The sequence below is a fragment of the Phoxinus phoxinus genome (genome assembly GCF_949152265.1).
Source record: "Phoxinus phoxinus genome assembly, chromosome: 20".
In the NCBI taxonomy this organism is placed as follows: domain Eukaryota; kingdom Metazoa; phylum Chordata; class Actinopteri; order Cypriniformes; family Leuciscidae; genus Phoxinus; species Phoxinus phoxinus.
Genome location: NC_136895.1, coordinates 22,552,122 through 22,572,410, shown reverse-complemented (window position 1 = coordinate 22,572,410; position 20,289 = coordinate 22,552,122). Strand labels below are relative to the sequence as shown.

At 33.6% G+C, this 20,289-nt stretch overlaps 1 protein-coding gene across 2 annotated transcripts in view; it reads left to right on the top strand.

Annotated features, from left to right (window-relative positions):
* Positions 1-9,156, top strand: part of LOC306988934 (NACHT, LRR and PYD domains-containing protein 3-like) — a 44,746-nt gene extending 35,590 nt beyond the window's left edge. For both annotated transcript variants that reach the window (XM_079594159.1, XM_079594158.1), the window contains 6 exons: positions 2,663-2,833; positions 3,294-3,467; positions 4,160-4,330; positions 4,791-4,964; positions 6,434-6,598; positions 8,068-9,156. In XM_079594159.1, coding sequence (XP_079450285.1) covers positions 2,663-2,833; positions 3,294-3,467; positions 4,160-4,330; positions 4,791-4,964; positions 6,434-6,598; positions 8,068-8,071 — 859 coding nt within the window. In that variant the 3' untranslated portion in view covers positions 8,072-9,156. The remainder of the gene's footprint in view (positions 1-2,662; positions 2,834-3,293; positions 3,468-4,159; positions 4,331-4,790; positions 4,965-6,433; positions 6,599-8,067) is intronic.
* The last annotated feature ends 11,133 nt before the right edge of the window (positions 9,157-20,289 follow it).

The following is a 20,289-nucleotide window of genomic DNA, read 5'->3' as shown; positions in this document are numbered from 1 at the left end:
TCGACACAAACTCGCCAGTCCTGGTCATCAATCAGAGGTAATTGGTTATATATCTAAGATTTGCCGTAATTCACACGTACACAATAAAAGATACTTTTTCATAACCTCCTTGAATGCCCCCTCAGGAACTTAATCCAATCATTTACTTTAGTAGACAATTATCTAAAGTAACATTAAACTAAGAACAGAGGTATGAGCGTACCCAAATTTAGATTGATCAAATAGCTTTTGCTATTTCTAAACGGAAATTAACCCGCTCCTGCATTCAAGTATACTTGCAATGATGCCAAGTCTCAGCCTGTTGCTGATATGGTCGCAGAATTGTGGAAATATACGAATCCAATAATATATTTAGGAAAAAAAACAACCTCAGAGTCATTTAGAATGAATTCAAACGTAACAATGCATAAATTTTGTTCAAGATTCAGAGTTACTGAACCCTAATGCGCAACGTTCTCTGGAACTTTGAATATGAGAGTTTTGTTGTTTCAGGATTAAGATGTGCGTTTGCTGTTTCTGATTTTCAAATTCATTGCGAATCACATCATAGCATGGCATAGACACACGTGTTTAATTCAGTTCAACACAGGACACATGGCCTAGAGGATATCTACAGCCTTTACCTAAGTGTTTCAAGTACACTTACAGTAAAGCAATCCCGTGTTTAAAGAATAAACTTAAATTTAGCCTATGCACATTGTTGTACAAACGACTAAATTATGTTCTATGAGCATAATGTGTTCATACAATTTCCAATTTGAAAATTAACAGAATTATTGCATGCTTTTTAATCTCATATGTGTTAAAGTTCAAGCTTTCAAATGTAGTTTGTCAAGATTAGTTTAGGTTTAGTATAGGATATTAATGCTTTCAATGTGACTTTGGGCCTACCGGTGGGCCGGCGACACACGGGGTTAAGCAGCATGGACGATAGCATTTAGCTTAGCCTAGATCTGATTTCTAGCCTGTGTAAACTTTCTTTGCTTTTCATAAACAATTCATCGACCTGCCTTTTTATTTATAAAATCACGCGTTTTTCGATCGTTTACAAACTTAGATTTATTTCTGTTGTTTGCTCATTCTCTTTATGTTGCTGGTTTGTTTACAAGCCAATACAACAATGGTAAAGACATGCGGCTGATTTTAAAACTTTTAGGCTTTATTTTTTCGGTTCTTCGTCGAGTTATTCATTATTTGGAAGATGTTATTCCAATTTTAGGTTTTGTTTCTTGTTGCTTAGGCAAACAAGGAGATCTTTAAAATCTATTGAAGTGTTTTCATTCTTCATCTGCGCTGCCGCTGCTAATCTAATCACGTCCTCACACGTGTTTCTAGACAAAGAGCCTTCCGACCCGTAACAATGCAAACATTTTCTTAAACACTTCTAAAAAGGTAGAAAAAGTTGACTTACCACAGCGGCGGAAGAAAGAGAAGATGTTCAAACCTCTGTGTTGATTTTAGATTCCCAAAACTTTTCTGGAAAAGACTTTGCTCGCGAAATCCATCTGAGATCACGTCTCGGGGTCACCAATTTGTAAGAGCCGCGCTATATTGGTCCAATGAGGGTTTCCAATAACACGGGAAGGTTTCTTGCGCGTTCCGTCTTTCCAGCATCTCAAAGTAATTTGGGTTAAATGCAATACATTTCTCATATGTATTTACTCGTTATTTCATCTGACTCCATAAATTAAAGGTTTTGATAATATCTATGCATCACTAAAAGTGAGCGAATGTTTGATTATTACTTTTAGACTTAAATGAACAAGGTCAAAATCAGTTTGAATAATCAAATGTAACAATTTATTAAATCAGGTATCAGGTCAATTGTATAATAAATTCAAAGATAATCAATATAAAACATGAATAAAAAGAAGAGATGCGAACCCAACCTGATGCAAATACATGAGGCTGGAAGTCTCGGTCACTCCCAGCCATCACTGGCCAGTCTAGATACAGAAAAGCCCCGATTCCTCCACTGCATTCCATTAAATAGCCAAAACCTCTTTCATATGTTAACAATGGGAATTTACATTCAGAGTTGACACCTTTTGGGGGTAGGAGACCATTTGCCAGAGACAACCTTCCTTTGTGTGCCAGTTTCTCTAAACTTCTCAAAACCTGATTTCTTTTTGTTTAATTTAGTTGGAAATGAGACATTTGTACCACTCACTCTGAGACATTTTAAATGATACTAAACATAATAATCATTCACATTAAACCACATATATATTCTTGTGTGAGTCTTTGGTGTGAGAGGGAGTGAAACTGTATGGAGAAGGTCAGATGTCAATTTCCAGCAAGGTCCCTTGTTTCACAGACCAGTCTATCTCTCTAACCAGTTTCTCCAGCCTTACACCTCTCTTCTCTCAAATTTATAAAAACTTGCAGTCTCTTCTTTGGACACTGGTATAGTCACATTTACCTTACATCTACTATTAAAAACATTTCTGACCTGTTATTTAAACTTCATATGAAGTTCAAGATGAAAATGTGTGTTATAGGCTTATATATCACAAATAAAACAACAGATCCCTACAGATCATGTCTCCTCTGCCATTGAAGGGCGCAAAAAAAGCAGTTTGGAATTTGTACTTTATTTGTTATGAAGATGCTATAACTTTACTGAATGAAGATTTTCTTTTTCTCATTTCTCCAAATGTAGGTTAAGCTGCTGTATGACAGATGAAGGATGTTCTGCTGTGACTTCAGCTCTGAAATCAAACCCATCACACCTGAGAGAACTGAACCTGAGCAGGAATAATCTAGGAGACTCTGGAGTGAAAAACCTCAGTGATTTACTGATGAACCCACAATGCAAACTGGAGAAACTACAGTAATCATTATACATTATACAACATACTGTGCAGTTCAGTTTACAATTTATTTTAAGACAACACGACTCACTCAAGTAATAGTATTTATTGCTCTGCACCTTCTGTTACACTTTATTTTAATTTTAAATGTATTTTAACTGGTAATAAATCTTAGTGTACTGCTATATATTAATTTTTCTAACAGCCTCATTTTCATCCACATAAAATCAAGTGTCATCTAACCTGACTTAGGTCTATTGTGTTAAATTTGAAGAATGTACTGATTGTGTAAATGCAGAAAATAATTTACTGCTACGATAAAGAGTAAAGAAAAGAGATATAAAAGAAATAGAAGAAAAATGAAAGACAATAAACAACATCTTCCAGCACACAGAACTAGTGTGACAGTTGAAAACAGAGTTTGGGAATTAAACTAGTGCCTGTTTCACTTCAGTTTGTCTTTTCTCTTTCTGTCTTCAGTCTGTGGAGATGCAGTATTACAGAGAAACAGTGTCTCATGCTGACTTCAGCTCTGAAATCAAACCCATCACACCTGAGAGATCTGGACCTCATGAAGAATAAAATAGAAAACACAGGAGTGAATCACTTATGTGACGTACTGAAGGATTCACACTGTAAACTGGAGATATTGGGGTCAGTAACATTCACATACATCAATCATAATTCTTAAAATCACTTCTACAGTTTAAATTCACAGAGCTCACAGTTTTGGTGAATTCCAATTATAAGTGAGCACCCTTATGCCCTTCTCACTCTGATAGTCCTTGAAATGGGGACTTTAAGGGCATCAGGGCTTTTGCGTCTCATAATGAAGCGGTTTGGAACACACTTGGTGAAGACAAAGACAATGTAATTTCCTCATTATCTTCACTTGGAATGTTACCATGACAACGAAGTATGGCGTCCAGCAGCCCATTAACTTTTCACACATTAACCTTCTTACAGGAATATATGATTGTTGCAAATACAGTTTATAATGAAGCTTTTAAAATATGCTTTATGTGTGTGTGTGGGTATTCCCTCTCTTCTCTCAAATTTATAAAAACTTGCAGTCTCTTCTTTGGACACTGGTATAGTCACATTTACCTTACATCTACTATTAAAAACATTTCTGACCTGTTATTTAAACTTCATATGAAGTTCAAGATGAAAATGTGTGTTATAGGCTTATATATCACAAATAAAACAACAGATCCCTACAGATCGTGTCTCCTCTGCCATTGAAGGGCGCAAAAAAGCAGTTTGGAATTTGTCCTTTATTTGTTATGAAGATGCTATAACTTTACTGAATGAAGATTTTCTTTTTCTCATTTCTCCAAATGTAGATTAAGCAGCTGTATGACAGATGAAGGATGTTCTGCTGTGACTTCAGCTCTGAAATCAAACCCATCACACCTGAGAGAACTGTACCTGAGCAGGAATAATCTAGGACACTCTGGAGTGAAAAACCTCAGTGATCTACTGATGAACCCACAATGCAAACTGGAGAAACTACAGTAATCATTATACATTATACAACACACTGTGCAGTTCAGTTTACAATTTATTTTAAGACAACACGACTCACTCAAGTAATAGTGTTTATAGCTCTGCACCTTCTGTTACACTTTATTTTAATTTTAAATGTATTTTAACTGGTAATAAATCTTAGTAAACTGCTATATATTAATTTTTCTAACAGCCTCATTTTCATCCACATAAAATCAAGTGTCATCTAACCTGACTTAGGTCTATTGTGTTAAATTTGAAGAATGTACTGATTGTGTAAATGCAGAAAATAATTTACTGCTACGATAAAGAGTAAAGAAAAGAGATATAAAAGAAATAGAAGAAAAATGAAAGACAATAAACAACATCTTCCAGCACACAGAACTAGTGTGACAGTTGAAAACAGAGTTTGGGAATTAAACTAGTGCCTGTTTCACTTCAGTTTGTCTTTTCTCTTTCTGTCTTCAGTCTGTGGAGATGCAGTATTACAGAGGAACAGTGTCTCATGCTGACTTCAGCTCTGAAATCAAACCCATCACACCTGAGAGATCTGGACCTCATGAAGAATAAAATAGAAAACACAGGAGTGAATCACTTATGTGATGTACTGAAGGATTCACACTGTAAACTGGAGACATTGAGGTCAGTAACATTCACATACAACAGTGGTTCTCAAACTTCTCTTATAGACATGAACCGCATTTTGGATATCATAGTTTGTTTAATATTAATATTCCTGTAGTTCAGGATCACGTGCTTATGAGACCCACATCAGTTCTTTGACTCTTTCCTTTTGCAGATCTGTGGAATCTAATAACACACACACACACACACACCACAATACAGTAACATTTCAAAGTTTTGAAAGCCAAATAAATACATTTATACACCTGTAGTGTATTTCAAAACTCTTCGCATCTTTTTTTGGAGGTGCTTGTAGTGCTCTGTCTGGTTTAAAGATCAATAGATGCTCAAAGACCCCGTATATCCAGGCCTGGTTGTGCTTTGTACCACCTGAGATGAAAACGACTAAAATAATCAACCTTTTTAAAGCTACACTATGCATTTTTGTTTTATTAAAGGTGGGGTATGTAATTCTCTTTTTTGGCCATTTTTTCAAAATCACTTAAAATCCTATTCCTAACCCACTTACAGCCACTGAGTTAGAAGCACTGAAATAAAAATTAAGCAATTTAATAATCTGTGGAGCAGGCAGGACTCAAAAAACACCAGCCAATCATTTCCAAGACCACCTAGAATAATTGGACAGTAAGTGTGTCAATCAATCGGTCGTACCATTGATTGGTCCATGTTCTTTGAATGGGTGGAGTCAAAGGAAAGAAGGTAGGACCATTTGAGTTGTTTATTTTCAAAATCTACCGGCCGTTTTGCAAATCACATACCCCACCTTTAATTTAAAAAATAACACGTTATTATTCAATAATATCTCTTTTTAGGGCTTTACCCAAATACACTTTGATAAACCTGTAATATTGAACTGTATTTTAGAGCTGTTTGTATGGATTTCATTGGAAATTACTTGCACCATACACACTTACACAGAGAAAAGTAACTCCAGTAGTTAGTTTTATTTTTCATTACTAGAGGGACAAAAGTGTAGTGTAGCATTAAAGAGATCCTCAACCCAAAACTGAAAATGTAATCATTTACATACCGTCATGCCATTTCAGATTTATACGAGTTTCTCCAGATGAACTCCAATATTTTTAGACAAATAATCTGTCTCTATGAGTCTATACAAGTGTACTGGACCTCCAAAGATGATTCTTCATAAACCACACAAAGCAAACACAGTGGTCATCCATACGACACCAGTTGATAAATTAAAGTCTTCTGAAGCAAAACGATAGGTGTTTGTGAGAAAAACCTTTTTAACAATAAACCATAACATCTATAAACCGACTGTGATCCTGTGTGGAGTATCTCTTTAACAAACCCTTCAACAAAGTGTTCAACAAGTTTAAACCAAGACACTTTATTCTCTGTCTTTCCTGAAAAGACTGTTTACAGTGTATTTGTGGAAAATAATTCACTATAGTCATGTGATCTGGTGAAAGTAAGATGATCTCTGTCTGTTTGTCTCTTTCTAGCTTAAATGACTGTGGCATTACAGATGTTTCTCCTTTAACTCAGTCTTTGACAAACTCAAAAGCACTGCAGTTTTTAAAAGAGCTTGATCTGAGAAACAATATGATCAGAGACTCAAAGCAGCTCAGAGACGTGATACGAGACTCAAACTGTACACTGAGACTGAGGTGAGTAAACATCAGTGATGTTAAAATACTTTCATTAATCTCTAACAGTCTTTCAATATTGGTGCAATGAAAATATAATTAAGTTTTATTGAAATAATGTGGGCAAAATTTAAATAGATTGAAAACCAGTTAAGCACAAGCCCGCCCCACAGCTAATTCAAAAGCATTGGTCAATCACAGTCACCTGCCAAGAAAGTTCAGACTTCAGAAAAATCATGGATGGATCTGATTGTGAAAAACCGTAATGCTCTCTACCATGATGTGCTACATAACTTCTAGTAAGGTTAAAAAAAAGTTACTCAAAATGCTGTATAATGCAGGCCAGACAAGTAGTTGGCGATGTCACTTTGTAAAGAAAGAGTACGCGCCCGCGCACATACACATTCAAATGTGCATACCGACTAAACACGATATATATACGGCGTCACCGTATTTGAAGTTTACACTGAGATGATAATGATATTGTTTTCAAAAACGTTCACTTTGAAACCTGTTTCAAAGTTTGCGTTCTCAGGTCACCAACATGCGGTGTCATGTAAATAAACGGCCAGAATGCATTCAAAGTTTTCTGTTGAAAACTGTGTTGTGCAAATATATGATTTTTATACTGATTACCCTATAATGATTTTTACAACGGAAATGAATCAACCCTGAACTTACTTAATCTGGACAATGACTTTCTTCTAGAGCTGCTGTACAGTAAAAAAAAAATCTGTTACTTTAATTCCCTGTTATCTCTGTAAAGCTGCTTTGAAACAGTCTGTATTGTAAAAAGCGCTATATAAATAAAGGTGACCTGATTGACATGACCTCTGAAATCTCTAGAATCCGCTGGGCCCGGGGTTTGTACTTTACTGGTTTCTGAAGGAACAAACAACTTTATTGAACAACATAAAATAGCTTTATGAATTGCATCAGTAGAAAATCATTAGAATTTGATAGAACAAATTTAGATTAATAGTTTGAACACAGATTGTAAAACGCAGGTAAAATCAGTGCAGATCCCACATGGTCAATGTCTCTCTCTCTTGTGTGTTTTTACTTTGACAAGCATCACGTCACATTGCTTTACGCTTTCTTTACTTTCCAACTCTAGAAATGTGTGAGGATCTGATGTCTGTACAACTTAATCTAAAATTGCATTCTATATTCAAATATAAACTCTGTTCTCAACTGACAATATCAGTTTTATATCTTTAAATGAACAAGGATTTTTGTGAGACCGTTTAAAACCTACATCTTATGAATTCACAGTGATTATACAGAAATGCATGTATTTAATAGCTTATTTAAACTGCTTCAAACCACACACTGCTTCGACAAATGTAAAGTTTATCATACTAGCTCTTTAAAATGACTACTAATGTAAACGGCATTATTAGAAATATACATGTACTGTACACATGTAATATTGAATGATTACTGTTGTTTTAGTACTCTTACAAATTAACATTTTCTTTTATTTACAGGTGAAATGGATTGAGAAGATCTTGGTCAGAGCTGAGATGAAGCAAGCATAAAGAAATATTTAGTATAAGGCCTACAATCATGATCATAACTGTCATTGCCAAATTTAGCACCCAAATGTAGGCTATCAAGTGATATTGAAAGTTAAATTGTTGTGGGCTACATGATTTCTTAATGCCTTACTGTCATTTTCTATTTGTGGACATTTTCAGGGATGAGATTCTTCCGGAATAATCGGCCTAAAATCTTGACCCACGTGAATCATGCAGATCAGTAATAAAATAATTTGGGTGGGGGGTTTGATGGTTGATCACTGCCCTTTCATCTTAATCACGCTTATGTGATATGGGATAATATTAAATAATTTGTCTGTGATGTTTTTTTTTGCTATTTGCAATCAGAGAGAGAGAGAGAGGGAGAGAGAGAGTGAGTCCCCACTAATGGCCGATAGAACTAAACAAAAGTTTAGTCTGGTTACACTTTAGGGCTGTGATATTAATCTAATTTTATTTTTTCCAAGGATTATAAAAATAATATATTTGAGGTTAAAACTTTTAAACGTTCCGTCTAGCGCAACTTCCTTCCCTTCACAGCGGTGAGCATTCCTTCCTCCCTAAACTTCACGTCAGAATCGGCACAATCTGTGATTGCTGTAAACTAATACCGCGAGAGAGATGCGGTTTTCAACTTCAAGGTGGCTCGTGTGTGTGCGCTCCGAAACGGGCCGCGAAAGACAAGCAAATTATACATTAAGCTTTGTGTGCGTCTAAACAATCAAATACACACAAAAATATGTCAAAATGACCGGCTTGAGTATTCACTTAAACACAGTTTGTCTTAAATGGGCGTAAATATTTAGGAGAAAATATGTTGTGTGTTGTTATCTGCATTCGGTCTTAAAGGGGCAGCAGTCTAATAATGCGCATAAAACAACAAAATAGAAGATTACTTACAGCTCTTGAATTACTGGTGGGACGATTTTATGACGTTTCTTTTCATGTTGATTTTACTATTTTGCAAGTGACCATTACAGCCAAACTAATTTCAAATTAATTTTAAAAAGCCTTACAAGAAAATAAAATAAAAAAGAATGGGAGACATTTAAACCAAAGTCATTATTTTCTTTGTTATTAAAAAATAAGAAAAATGATTCACATTATATATATATACACAACATAATATACAAATGTATATATTTGTCAGCTACAGTAGGTGTATTTAACAGTAGCATTCAATGCTTCCCAGACTGAAGTGAAGTTCCATCTACTTGCCTGTCAATCATCCACTGCTGACACAAATGAACTCCGCCAGTTACATGCATTTTTAAATGAAAATAACCCCCTGTACAGAAAACTCTGAGAAGCACATACATAACTTCTTATGCCCGATTATCCTGATTCAAACATCACGATTGTTTAGATTAAAATCCAAGTGAATCTATAAAAAATACTGCACTAACCAAACCTTTCTAGACCTTGGCATTAGTACTATTACTATGTGATTATTTTTTTAAACTCATACATTCAGATGTTGCTATAGCTGATTAATGACAAATAATCTTGTTTAAAGCAGAATAAGGTTCTTCCTCTTCACCATTTTTTTATTTTCATCAGATAACTGTCATAGCAACAACTTAATCACTTACATTCTATGAATCGTATGCATATACTTTATTTCTTTATCCACTCATTGTTTTCATTTAGTCCTGTTAGTTACTGCTGTCTGTCTTTTTTGTTATTAAAATTCCTTTTATTGCACCGGTGTCTTCCTTAATGCAGTCAGACGCTCTACAAGTTATCCACTGTCTCATAAATCCTTTAGATTAGCCAGCTGACAATCTTCCTCCAGTTTACATAATGTTAGTTTATTCTGCAATCCTCCTTGATTGTTTTTAGTCGTAAGTTAAGTTCATGCACGTATGGTGAAATTCCCCAGCTGGAGCTGAGCTAAGTTATAATTGTCCATTGTGCTTAACTATAATCTCTCAATTTTCACTAAACACAAGGTTATGAGGCAAATAATCTGCCTCAAATGTTTCCAAATTGTCACCAAATAGTTGGTGGTCAAACTGAGCTCAACAGTTCAAGACTGAAGTTACCACTGTAAGTCTCTCAGTTTTAAATGTAAAGTTGCTTGTTATACTAAATGATAATAAAAAATGAACATTTCTGAAGCCGGTTGGCTTTCAACATTTTTTTGGAAATGGGATTTATTACTAATTATTTTTCGACAGTTCAAATGCAACAGGTTACGCCTGATTATATTTTTAAACAAAGATTTTATGAAAGCTATTGTTTCAGATGAAATGGGAAATATTTGAGAATAAATTTAATAAACAGTAAATAAGAGAGATGGTCATTGTTTATTAAAATGTAAGTATTAAAAAATAAACTGTTAGAAATATACATTTTAGAATATAAAGTTTTAATTTATATATCACTGTCATTAACAATTCAGTTGAGGCTACACTCTTAGAAGAGAAGGTTCTATTATATAACCTTAAAAGGTTCTATAGGCGCTTCGTATTTGGAACCCCTAAAAGGTTCTACACTCTTAGAAAAAAAGGGTTCATTGGGGTTCTATATAGAACCATAGGGTTCTTTACTCAACTCCAAAGAACCTTTTATGCTAAAAAGGTTCTATAATGACAAGAAAGAACCCTTTTGGTTCTTAAAAACCCTTAAAAAGGGTTCTGTATATAGAACCTTTTAGGGGTTCCAAATACGAAGCGCCTATAGAACCTTTTAAGGTTCTATATAGAACCTTTTCTTCTAGTGACTTTCTCTAGAACCCGTTAAGACAGATTTTATCAGTGTGTTAAGGGGCTGTGATTTGTGCTTTTATTTTCAAGTCTTTGGTCTCCTTCCCTGTTTGAAATAATTTATGTTCTGTTTAAATTATAGTCTTTTTCTAAGCAGCATATACTGTAGGATCTTTACCTTGGGGAAAAGAGAGCACAGAAAGCAAATAAACTGAGAAGTCGTTCAATCTTATTGTTTCCTGACTGCGTTTCCTTTAACTGTTTTACACAAAATGTTAAAATGGTGTTACAATACATGAAATTTTCATTGCTACATAAATTATATTTATTTACTTGCATCTACAATGTACAATTGTAAATATTTTTTTTATTTACCTGAAACCTTTACCTTTAAGACGGTCCTCGGTCGTTTCTGACCGAAATATTCTCTTTTTTTATATTTTTAAAAATCACAGCTTCATCTGAATGTTATGAAACTTGGTGACTTTTATGGCATTAGGTATGTGAATACAACAAAAAATTTGAGGTCATGATCCGAGCATGTTAATTGGTCGTGACAAAAATAGTCACACTTGTGGTCTTCGGTCAAAAATGACCGACCCATAGGAAATGAATGGGAAATTTACAAAAATTCAAAAATTCTCCGCATTTTTGTGTGTACAATCTACAAATTGGACACAATCCTAAAAAATAGTACACCGCAGGAAAGGGGGGAAACTCTACAACATCAAGAGTGCAAAACAGACACACACACCCACACACACACACATACAAACACACTTTTATACACATACACACCAATAAATTCAGATTACTAAAAATATGTTTTGAATTTTTAAAAATCACAGCTTCATCGGAATGTTACGAAACTTGGTGACTTTTATGGCATTATGTATGTGAACACACAAAAAAATTGAGGTCATGATCCGAGCATGCTAAGTGGTCATAAAAAAAATAGTCACACTTGTGGTCTTTGGTCAAAAATGACCCCCATAGGAAATTAATGGGAAATTGACAAAAACACAATTTCATTTAAATTTTTTTTTTTTTTTAAGTACACAGCATTAAAGGGGTGACACTCTAAAACATCTAGAGAAAAAAAAATTAAAAAAATAAAATAAAAAATAAAAATAATTTTTCATAAATTGTTTTATTTTTTTTATATATATTAAAAATATATATTTATATTTATATTAAACATCATTATATCACTAAGCCATGATGACATATTAGGTGGATTGTGTGATTTCCACTCTAGGATAATTTTTCTAGGCTTTCTAACACAATGTTTAGGTTTGACTAATCATAATGCAAAAACTAACACTTTAAATCACTATTTCAAAAAAATATATATATAAAACTTGATAAGAAATAGTTTTTGAGATTGTTTAAATATATATTCAAATCCACAAAAAAAAAAAAAAAAGTAAATGTGTCCATTAAACAGCTGGGGAAGTCACATGCCTCTCCATAGAGTGCTGTTTATGCCATCTAGTGGTTACAACATGGTTCTACGCTTTCTCTCCATACTCTCACCAGATGGCGCTAATCTGCTTCAACCATTTTTTTTTGAAGGCCTAGACTCTATATAATATGGAAGCCCTGAACCGCAAGGTGAGAAAAAAAATAAAGAAAACTTATCTCGTTATTTCGACTTAATAAACCGTTATTTCGACATAATATCTCGTTATTTCGACATATCTCGTTATTTCGACATAATATATCGTTATTTCGACATACTATCTCGTTATTTCGACTTAAGTCGTTATTTCGACATAAGTCGTTATTTCGACATACTATCTCGTTATTTCGTCATAAGTCGTTATTTCGACATAATAAGTCATTATTTCGACATAATAAGTCATTATTTCGACATAATAAGTCGTTATTACGACATAACATCTCGTTATTTCGACATAATATCTCGTTATTTCGACATAAATATCTCGTTATTTCGACATAATATCTCGTTATTTCGACATAATATCTCGTTATTTCGACATAAATATCTCGTTATTTCGACATAATAAGGGGACATTCTAATATGCATTAAGCTACATTTAGCGTTCTTATAAGTTTCTAAGGGGTGAAAATGCTTAACGTCAAATTGAACGCTTTTGCGTTCATATTCTGGACTTATCTGATTTTTGTAGTAGCCTATACTTTATTATGATTTTAGTACTATCATATTGATTAATAAATGCACGCACAATTATCCGTGAACTTGATAAATGTTGCAGATATCTTTTAGGCTACTACAAACAATGCTTTCAATTATGTGTGCAAAATTCAGAATTCAATGAATTCAGTGCAACAACAACAATAATAGTTAAATTAATAATATTATTATTAATAATAATAGTCGCAGTAGTGGTAGGCTAAGGCAGTGCAAGCCAAGTCAAGTAAAACAGAGTTTCTTCGCGTTCATAGTCTGGACTTATCTGATAGTATACTTTAGCCTATTATGATTTTAGTATCATATTGATTAAGAAATGCACACAATTATCCTTGAACTTGATCAATGTTGCAGGTATTTTAGGCTACCCATAAACAAATTGCTTTCAAATGTGCAAAATTCAGAATTCAACGAATGTGCAGCAATTTGTACAAATAGAGACATTTTTGTGTATAAAATACATTTTTGTTTTATTTTGTATTAGTGAATATCATTTGCGCGTCCATTTATTGACGTCTGAGTCGATCTCATTTGAGTGTAGGCCCATTCGGCAATTTGCTTAACGTGGAGCAAAGTCGTTATTTCGACATAATAAGTCGTTATTTCGACATACTATCTCGTTATTTCGTCATAAGTCGTTATTTAGACATAAATATCTCGTTATTTCGACATAATAAGTCGTTATTTCGACATAAGTCGTTATTACGACATAACATCTCGTTATTTCGACATAATATCTCGTTATTTCGACATAAATATCTCGTTATTTCGACATAATATCTCGTTATTTCGACATAATATCTCGTTATTTCGACATAATATCTCGTTATTTCGACATAAATATCTCGTTATTTCGACATAATAAGGGGACATTCTAATATGCATTAAGCTACATTTAGCGTTCTTATAATGAGTTTCTATGGGATGAAAATGCTTAACGTCAAATTGAACGCTTTTGCGTTCATATTCTGGACTTATCTGATTTTTGTAGTAGCCTATACTTTATTATGATTTTAGTACTATCATATTGATTAATAAATGCACGCACAATTATCCGTGAACTTGATAAATGTTGCAGATATCTTTTAGGCTACTATCCACAAACAATGCTTTCAATTATGTGTGCAAAATTCAGAATTCAACGAATTCAGTGCAACAACAACAATAATAGTTAAATTAATAATATTATTATTAATAATAATAGTCGCAGTAGTGGTAGGCTAAGGCAGTGCAAGCCAAGTCAAGTAAAACAGAGTTTCTTTGCGTTCATAGTCTGGACTTATCTGATAGTATACTTTAGCCTATTATGATTTTAGTATCATATTGATTAAGAAATGCACACAATTATCCTTGAACTTGATCAATGTTGCAGGTATTTTAGGCTACCCATAAACAAATTGCTTTCAAATGTGCAAAATTCAGAATTCAACGAATGTGCAGCAATTTGTACAAATAGAGACATTTTTGTGTATAAAATACATTTTTGTTTTATTTTGTATTAGTGAATATCATTTGCGCGTCCATTTATTGACGTCTGAGTCGATCTCATTTGAGTGTATACAGGCCTATTCGGCAATTTGCTTAACGTGGAGCAAAGTCGTTATTTCGACTTAAGTCGTTATTTCGACATAATAAGTCGTTATTTCGACATACTATCTCGTTATTTCGTCATAAGTCGTTATTTCGACATAACATCTCGTTATTTCGACATAACATCTCGTTATTTCGACATAAATATCTCGTTATTTCGACATATCTCGTTATTTCGACATAAATATCTCGTTATTTCGACATATCTCGTTATTTCGACATAATATCTCGTTATTTCGACATAAATATCTCGTTATTTCGACATAATAAGGGGACATTCTAATATGCATTAAGCTACATTTAGCGTTCTTATAATGAGTTTCTGGGATGAAAATGCTTAACGTCAAATTGAACGCTTTTGCGTTCATATTCTGGACTTATCTGATTTTTGTAGTAGCCTATACTTTATTATGATTTTAGTACTATCATATTGATTAATAAATGCACGCACAATTATCCGTGAACTTGATAAATGTTGCAGATATCTTTTAGGCTACTATCCACAAACAATGCTTTCAATTATGTGTGCAAAATTCAGAATTCAATGAATTCAGTGCAACAACAACAATAATAGTTAAATTAATAATATTATTATTAATAATAATAGTCGCAGTAGTGGTAGGCTAAGGCAGTGCAAGCCAAGTCAAGTAAAACAGAGTTTCTTCGCGTTCATAGTCTGGACTTATCTGATAGTATACTTTAGCCTATTATGATTTTAGTATCATATTGATTAAGAAATGCACACAATTATCCTTGAACTTGATCAATGTTGCAGGTATTTTAGGCTACCCATAAACAAATTGCTTTCAAATGTGCAAAATTCAGAATTCAACGAATGTGCAGCAATTTGTACAAATAGAGACATTTTTGTGTATAAAATACATTTTTGTTTTATTTTGTATTAGTGAATATCATTTGCGCGTCCATTTATTGATGTCTGAGTCGATCTCATTTGAGTGTAGGCCTATTCGGCAATTTGCTTAACGTGGAATTAAACGCGTTGAGTTTATATTCTGAGCTCATCAGATTTTGTTGTAGCCTACATATTATACTTTATTAGTAGCCTATGAATATTTTCCTGTGTTTGGTATGTTAGTAAATATGTTAAGGTTTGTATTAATTTCGATATGCCACTAGAGGGCAGAATAAGACCGGGAATTATAGAATGCATTGTAGTTATGTTGACCTACTGTTTTCATAACACTGGATATTATACTAATTTATACTTTTCTAAAACGTTGCATATTAATGGCAATTAACTTATTTGGTAATTACACATAGTTTTGTGCTAGTTTTGTTGTCAGTATTGCTCTTTCAGCCAGCTTTATAGTTTATCTATTAGATTTGGTTTATTTGTTAACTTTACACAACTCAATCGCAGATAGCTTATTTTGCGTCATGTGCTTGGTCATTATTGGCCAGATCAGAAACTGTTTTACTTGACTTGGCTTGCACTGCCTCACTACTGCGGCTGTTATCATTATTATTATTATTAGTGTAATTACCAAATAAGTTAATAGCAAATAAATAAGGCAAAAATAGACCATAAATATTGCATAAATATTAATAAATTCAATCAAATTCTCTCAAAATACAAAATTAAAAAGAAAAAATATTATAGAACAAAAATAAATTGCATTGGTTTTACTGGGATGGAGGAAATTGAATTTTTAGGTGTCCGGTCACTTCTGACCGGGAAGGCCCAGGAGGTGACTCCGAAACGAAGACCGTCAGAGGGTTAAACAACCATTACTTAACTGTAAATAGCGGTGTTTTGTTAGACAGTCTTTTCAAACGAGTTAAGGATTAAGTCCAAATTTTTCCCCTCTGATTACCAAAAATTAAATGAAAAATAGGCAAGGCAAGTTTAATATAGCGCCTACAATATTTCTTAAAAAATTGTAATTCAAATTGCTTTATATAAAAGGGAAGGGAATTAAAAAAAAAAAAAATAGGAAATAGAAATAAGAATACAAATTGATATAAAATATACTTAAAGAGACAGTTCACCCAAAATTCTGACTTTAAATTATTTTAAAAATGTTACATTCTGTTTATCAATCACTCGTTCCAAATGAGTCGTTCCAAATCCAAGAAACCACAACCTCCCTGGAACGTGATCTCTACTGAGGATTTGCACTTTATATTCAGATCAAAGACTATCACACCTGTATAGTTTTCGATGATTAACCTTGAATTTGACTGTAAACTGGAGATTCACAGGTGAGTTGTTGTCTACCATAAAGTTCTCTGGGCTTTTGTTTTCCCGTCTATATTCAGTTGTCAGTTTTGATTTGAAAATAAGGTATAAAATACAATCCACTTCAGGGATTTACAATGTTCAGGGGATTCCTAGAATAACTAATCAGCTGAATGTTTGCATTCTTCTAGACTCTCAGACTACAGTATCACAGAAGAAGGTTATAAAGCTCTGAGATCAAACCCTTCACACCTGATAGAGCTGGATCTCACAGGAAATGATCCTGGACAATCAGGAGTGAAGCTGCTCAATGATTTTTAATACAGGATCCAGACTGTCAACTGAAGACACTGAGGTGAGAAATGATGAAATTAATTAACAAAATAAATTATATGCAGGCAAATTATTTATTGAAACTGTAAGGCTGGAGAAACTGGTTGGAGAGATAAACTGGTCTATGAAACAAAGGACCTTGCTGGAAATTAACATCTGACCTCCCCCATACAGTCTCACTCCCTCTCACGCCTAAAGACTCACACAAGAATATATATGTGGTTTAATGTGAATGATTATTGTGTTTAGTATCATTTTAAATGTCTCATTTCCAACTTAGTTAAACAAAAATAAATCAGGTTTAGAGAAGTTTAGAGTCTCTAGGCAAATGATCTCCTACCCCCAAAAGGTGACAACTCTGAATGTAAATTCCCAGTGTTAACATGTGAAAGAGGTTTGGGCTATTTAATGGAATGCGGCAGAGGAATCGGGGCGCTTTCTGTATCCAGACTGGCCCATGATGGCTGGAAGTGACCGAGACTCGCATCTCTTCTCTTTATTCATGTTTTGTATTGATTATCTTTGAATTGATTATACAAATGACCTGATACCTGATTTCTGATTTAATAAATTGTTATATTTGATTATTCAAACTGATTTTGACCTTGTTCATTTAATAGTTTAAAAGTAATAGTCAAACATTCGCTTATTTTTAGTGATGCATAGATATTATTAAAACCTTTCATTTATGGAGTCAGATGAAATAACGAGTAAATATATGAGAAATGTATTGAATTTAACCCAAATTACTTTGATATGCTGGAAAGATGGAACGCGCAAGAAACCTTCCTGGTATTATTGGAAACCCTCATTGGACCAATATAGCGTGGCTTACACCGCTGTCTGCTTATTTCTCAAAAATAATAACTTCTAACTGCCAAAATTCAGGGTTTTTATTTAAGACCATCAACCATTTGCTAAAACCGCACCCAAGTGTTGTTCATTGTCCAATAGACTGTAATTAATAAAAAATAAAAAAAATAAAAAATTGTGGATAAGGTCTGTATAAGGAAGTCAATTACACCTTGGTGTCTGTTACACAATCAGGTTGTAGGGAAGGTGTTGCTGGATTCTTTCTAATCTTTATTAGAAAATGATTTTTATGAATTTGTCAGATGTTGTTCCTATAAGGCTGATGTAATGATCTGTCAAGCTTGGATGTCCTCAAGACATGCTTAGGAGACATAAAAGACTGGTTGGCTTGTAATTCTTTGCAGTTAAATACTAATAAAACTGAAGTAGTGATATCTGGTCAGGGCTCTTATAAAAGTAAGTTTGAGTCAGCTCTTAATTACATCTTTCCTAATATTCAAGTAAAAAATCTGGGTGTTTACTTATTTTCTCTATTTTGACTCCATTTTGAATATCATTGGATTGGAAGACTGTTCAATCTTGTTTTTATCAATTAAGAAATATTTCCAAGTTGAGACAGATTTTAAATTGTAAAAACACAGAGACGCTTGTTCATGCTTTTATTTCATCTCACCTGGATTAATGTAATGCCCCGTTTTCTTCTTTAAATCAAAGTATTTTATCACAGCTCCAATTGGTACAAAATGCTGCTGCTAGATTACTGACTCGAACTAGACCTTTTAAACACATCACTCCAGTTTTAGCTTCACAACACGGATCGTTTGTAAGATAATATTTTTGACATATAAAGTGCTTCATGGTTTGGCATTCTAAGTATTTCAGAACTTCTTAGAGCCCATGAAAGTCAGGTGTCTCAGATCTTCAAATCTGGTTGGCTGTTCCAAGATCTAGATATAAAACAAAATGAGATTTTGTGGTGAAGGCACCAATGTTATGGAATAGTTTGTCAATGGAGATTAAGATCTACAGCGTCTTTGTCTGTTTTTAAGTCTCTTTTAAAAACGTATTTGTATAAATGTGCTTTTACTACTTTGTGAAGTATTTAGATTCTTTTTATTTTTTTGTATATGTATTATGTTCTTGGTTTTATATTTTGTAATGCTCTTCTTGTCTTTTTGCCTTTTGTGAAGCACTTTGTGCTAAGCAGATTTAAAAGTGCTATAAAAGTAAAGTTATTGTTGTTAGTATTATTATATAAATCCGATCTTCATTTCCCGCGCTATATGCAAATTTAACGTAGTTCACGTCAGCGAAAGCAACAGATAGCTGAATTTTATTTATCATCAGCTAATTTCAAGATCAAGAATCGCAATAGGAGATAGAGAGCGGCATCAGCACTGGTAAGACAATTTAGTCTCTCTACTTTTAATGAAGATGATTGTGTTTTGAGCGTCTGCGACTTGTGGTTTCAACAAACAGCTGCATTTAGACTTGTACAGTTTCGTCTGGATTATGGCCCAGACAACCTCCTGATGTGGTTTGAGCGATCGGATTTAAATCAGTCTCGAATACACCTGGTTACTTCGTGCGTTTTAATGGTAATTTGAAAATACTACAGGCTGTTACAAAGCGTAATGCTAATCGGTGAACTATCCCTTTAACTGATTTTATTCCACAGTAAAGCTGTTTTGAGGGGAAGTCATATGTTAGGAGAAGAAGGCCTTTATAAGTAGCCTACTAAACATACAAGCTCAGACATCAGAAACAACTTTTTTTGTGTGATTGGTCACTATTTTTACGGTTCTTTATTTCGCTTCTTTTTATAACTTTTAAGTCCAATAGTCCAAAGAAAACAGTCCAGCAATCATGTTTGGAGTTCATGTTTTTAAGATAATGATTCTGTAGGCTACTCATTTAATGTAAGTTTAGTTCTCTGATCTGAAGCTAATGTTTGCAGATTGTCTCAGTTCTTGTGGTTTATTTTCAGCATCTTCTGTTCTCTGCGGTTACAGACCCTGTCTAGAGAACAACAGCATTGACAAAACCTGTCCCTTATTTACAAACCTACAGTATACAACCAAATCACTTTATCAGTGGTATATTAGTATGTGGGTACATGGCAGGACTCACAAAAAGTGCATGTTGTTATTTTAATTTCTAATTTCATACCGACTGAACTTTTTGTCACTGAGTTCCAGTAGACCACATCCTGTTTGACAAACTGACCCTTCATGTTCTGTGCACAATTTAATGTAAATGTGTATTTAAAAGGATTCTAAAGTTCAGAGTGTGTATTCACACATCATTTGGTATGATATTCTGCACTCTTTTTTTTCTAATGATTACATTAC